Source organism: Penaeus chinensis, chromosome 13, assembly GCF_019202785.1.
Source record: "Penaeus chinensis breed Huanghai No. 1 chromosome 13, ASM1920278v2, whole genome shotgun sequence".
Taxonomy (NCBI): Eukaryota; Metazoa; Arthropoda; class Malacostraca; order Decapoda; family Penaeidae; genus Penaeus; species Penaeus chinensis.
The window spans coordinates 4,267,380-4,271,820 of NC_061831.1; the positions used below are offsets into that span (position 1 = coordinate 4,267,380).

Here is a 4,441-nt window from a genome sequence, read left to right on the forward strand (position 1 = left end):
GGGTGGGGGGTCGGGGGAGAAGGAGGTAGGGACACGTAGGTGTTGGAGGGCGGGGGGGAGAAGGGCTCCTCCTTCACCTTGTCGAGCTCCCCGGGCAGGTGCTGGGGGGAGTGGAAGGAGGGGGGAGAGTAGCAGGGGTCGGACCACTGGGAGGGGGAGGGCACCTGGCACTCCCCGTAGCCGCCTCCCTCGTGGCCTGGGCTCAGGCTCACCCCGGGGACAGCCTGATTCATCTGCAAGAAGAGACAAACGCAACTTTATATCACATGCAACAATGACAGCGCTCTGCAATAACTGTATTACATGCGAGACACAAATATCTCACCAGCTGCGCACATCAAACAATACAAATCGCCAATCTTTACAGCCGATCTTAATTGTAAACTCACACTCGCACGGCAGAGTTCAGCAGTCACTGGCCTAACGCAACTGGCCTCCGCGAGTGGGCGAGGGAACGGGGCGCGAGGGGCTGGCATGACCGTGGGCGGCGGAGGACTGCATGAAACGACTACTGAGCCCGATGAAGTAGTGCGGGCTGAATTGAGGCAGTGTCCAGGGCGAGGCAGAGGGGGGGGGGGGGGAAGGGTGTCTTCGGGGTTGGGGCAGAAAGGGTGGGGGTAGGGGTGGAGAAGGGGGGTCATGGCGTTGAGACAGGGTAGCGAGAGGAGGAGGAGGAGGGGGGGGGGGAGATGAGGCAAGGAAGCAGGGGGGGGAGAGAGAGAGAGAGAGAGAGAGGGGGGGGGGAGTTGAGCACATACTGCGTAGCCAGTTGCTGCATGAAGGGGGTGGCTGAGAGGGAGGGGATGAGGTTCAGGGGGTGATAAAGGGAGGAGGGAGGGGAGGGGAGGGGGTAGCTAGATGGGAGATGGGGAGGGGGGGTGATGACGCAGTTACCAAGCAGACCCCCCGTTATGTGCCCACTACCCGCCCTGCCCACACATATCCACTTACAGCACCACACCTCTCTCTCGCCACGGGAATTAAGCCAGTGCCCCGCGCCGCGATGCCCACTATCTTCGTTAAAATCACTTCATTCTGCCTCTCACTTCTCTCACTTTTCGAAAAAAAAAGATATTTCGAGTCGGCACACACACTCAATGACTGAAAAACACTCGCACACACGCAGCTCGACGACGGTATAACTTGTTGCTGAGAATGGATCATGAACACACTGCATGACGATGTAAAAATCTTCCAACAAAAAAAAGAAAAAGAAGAGAATTTAGACTTTATTCACCCATGCTATCTAAAACACCCCACCTATCGAAAGCAACTCAAAATAAAACGGAATTCCCACTGAATCAAGGATAAGTAAGTACAAAACTTCGAAAAGAAATTGACATACGAAGTTAAGTCCTCGGCCCCGAGACATCTTTCCCTCGCGCACTGCCAACCAACCAACCACCTGTAGCTTTCTCTTCCCCAACCCGCCGTTTTCCGCTGTTCTCCGCCGCCAGCTGCTAACTTAACAACACCTCAAATTCAAGATGTAAGACAAGCCGAAGAACTTACCTCAGAATAGAGAAGCGTATGCATCATAATGCAAAGATTCAGAAACTATGTCTCGGAGCACTACAGAGTACGTCTACTCCTGTCGGTCCCTCAGCTCGGAATAATCCTAGTGAATGTCGTCACCTGCAATAGTCTTTTCGCCCGCTCAGACGTTCCAGAGGTTGCCGGCAACGATTTACGAATTTGGCCCTATCTTTTCGAATTTTGTTTTGGGGGGTTTATTTTACGATTAAATGGTGCTCATTTGCGTTGAAAAGTATGAATAAAATATAGAAATAATGTATATTGGTAGTGTATTTAAAATGCGATGTGATAACCGGTGCCAATGACGTCAATGGTAACCATGACAACGCTGGCGCAGCGACCAAACAGTGCACAGAATATAATCCACTCCTGTGCTCCAATTGGTTGAGAAGTTTCAATGTTGTTTTACTCAAATGAACTTTATTTGCACAATTGACTCAAATAATATCATAGCTCAGTATTCTCCCTAATAATCCAAGCCTTTCCTTTCACTCTCGCTGGCAACTCGCAGGGCCTCTCAAAGTGAAAGTTATTCAGCGGCTTCCGTGCGAGAGGGGCATATTCCCACAAGTATATTTCCAAGAACAGTTTACATCATGGATCATCTAATTACCCGTCGTAGCTCTACCGATCAGTCAACTAGCCAACACCCACACTCACACAGTATGGAAACCGTTCATTCTCTCCAACACAGCACTCCATTTTGTCTCTTCAGGCACCCCCTCCCCTTCCCTCCCTCGTGCAGCTGTGGCTAGGCCTTAGGGCGCGCCGTGGTACAGATCTACTTAAAATCTCTCACTCCTACTGTCCACTTTGACGATCATAGCTGCTGACGTTACGACTGGAGAATTCTCATGCGTGCTGTAATTTTCACAAGTGGTCTGCGTTACAGCCTCTAGTTATTGAGCCTCCCACGCACCTTTTTTTCGAAACCTCGGCCGCGTACCTCATGTACACACATTACCCAACAAGGCGACGTAACCAGCTGAGACATCTCGTGCCAGATGCAATCGCCATGGCTCCAACCCTGTCGCCTTAGATCATGCAGGGGCGACTTTGGCATTATTATTATATGCCTCATGTCCCCCACTCTGTTACTGATATCATGAAATAGTTGTGGTTGATACTTGCTTTACAGTGTTGAACATGATGCATTTACATGACAATATAACAAACTAAATGCATTAACGGTTGTGTTATATGCAACACTCATATTCCCTACTAAAGAACATCGAAACTTTAGTGAAAATCCCCAACGCTTTCGACCCAAATAGCAAGTAATACCATAACGAACATCACCAGTTCATAACTTTTTTTTTCTCCCACCATGTGCGCACCACTACGCAGTCCACTCCTGTCCCGTACCCAAAGCTTTTCGCCCAATGTCATACCATTATCTCGTACCCAGCATCAACGGCAAATACCTTATTGCCAGAACAAGCTACCACCACATGCCTGACATCGTTAACCGCAGAACCAAGCGTTGCATAAAGTATCATTGCCTCGAAACTGTTCTGGGTATGATACTGCGGGCAAGGAATACATTGTCTTGACATAACACCACTGTAATTGTACTTTCTCACACATAATGGAATGTTAATAACTCGTCTCTTCTGAGAAACTGATACTCATGCATTTTATTTGAAAAAAAAGGTCTCATTTCACCTTACCAATACCAGGTACTAAATGCCATATCACCTTAACGACACCAACTTTATATTCTAATAATTTATTTCACTCTAAGCATCACCATGCACAGATACTAAACGACAATATCAGTTTCACCCTTAACACTATCATTTAGAGACACTCAGCATTTAAGTATCACCATTACATAGTACGCAAACATCATTAACGGACACTGGGGGACGTACTCAGGACCCCAGCTTGCTGTTACAGTCGAAACGCTATCACTCTTACGTCATCATACGCAACGCCTTAATGTTTTGATTGTCTGCGAATCATTTGCTATTGGAGCCAGGGATCATTGATTCGTCAATATATGCTATATACGATATTTGTTTTGTAGTATCATTGATTATTATGCATTAGTTTAAAAGCAATTCGTGTAAATTTAATACCATTTTTTAAGTTAATATAAATTAGCCCAAGGCATGTGCCAGGTACCAGATTAGTTCGTGCTTGTCTTATTAGCTTCATGAAACTTAATACTATTACCACTTACTATAATCGGTCAAGCTGTAAAGCTACAATGCACGATATTCATACACAGTTTTATATCCACGACCACAATGACCGTGCATCAGAAAGACGACATCTAGTATTGGATAGTGTAATCTCTTGCGACTCTCTTTATCATCATACAGATATGGCATTTTTCTCCTATGATCAGGTGCAGGGATAAAGTCATTCTTATACAGTCTTAACGTGTCTAGCATTGCCAAATACTAAATAATCTTATATTATGTCGTACAGCATTTTTACACTGCATCAATGTCTCGTGACACTATGTATATTGTAGATTCAGCTACGAGTCACTACGGTTTTGTACAATCGGGGTCACCATAACCATCTATAGATAGAAGTATTGCCATGTCTGGTAACACTTGGTTGAAGAAGGCATGAATAAGAATGAGTGACCTGACGAGGCGAGATTCACACTTATATTCATCAGCCATTGTTAAAACAAATTCTTTTGTCACCAAACTTGTGCACATGATATTCCCGAGCATGTACAGGTCTATCGAAACCGTTCAAGAAGAAAACACAGTCCGTCAGAGGGCATTGTGCATTCATATATCATCTAGTACTACCACACACTTTGCAAACCAAATACCACATCAGGTGCACCAACACACTTTACGTACCTCGTGATGGCTCTATCCCCAATAGAAGCCTTGTGCATTTTGTGTACGCGAATATCTTGGCTCTTTGATACCATCCA

General features: G+C 46.2%; 1 protein-coding gene across 1 annotated transcript in view; it reads right to left on the reverse strand.

Annotated features, from left to right (window-relative positions):
• LOC125031418 (leucine-rich repeat extensin-like protein 3) overlaps positions 1-548 on the reverse strand; it is a 921-nt gene extending 373 nt beyond the window's left edge. The window contains exons 1-2 of the mRNA XM_047622135.1: positions 390-548; positions 1-233 (exon numbers count right to left, since the gene is read on the reverse strand). The exon at positions 1-233 is cut by the window's left edge and continues 373 nt beyond it. Coding sequence (XP_047478091.1) covers positions 1-233; positions 390-476 — 320 coding nt within the window. The 5' untranslated portion in view covers positions 477-548. The remainder of the gene's footprint in view (positions 234-389) is intronic.
• Between the last annotated feature and the right edge of the window lie 3,893 nt (positions 549-4,441).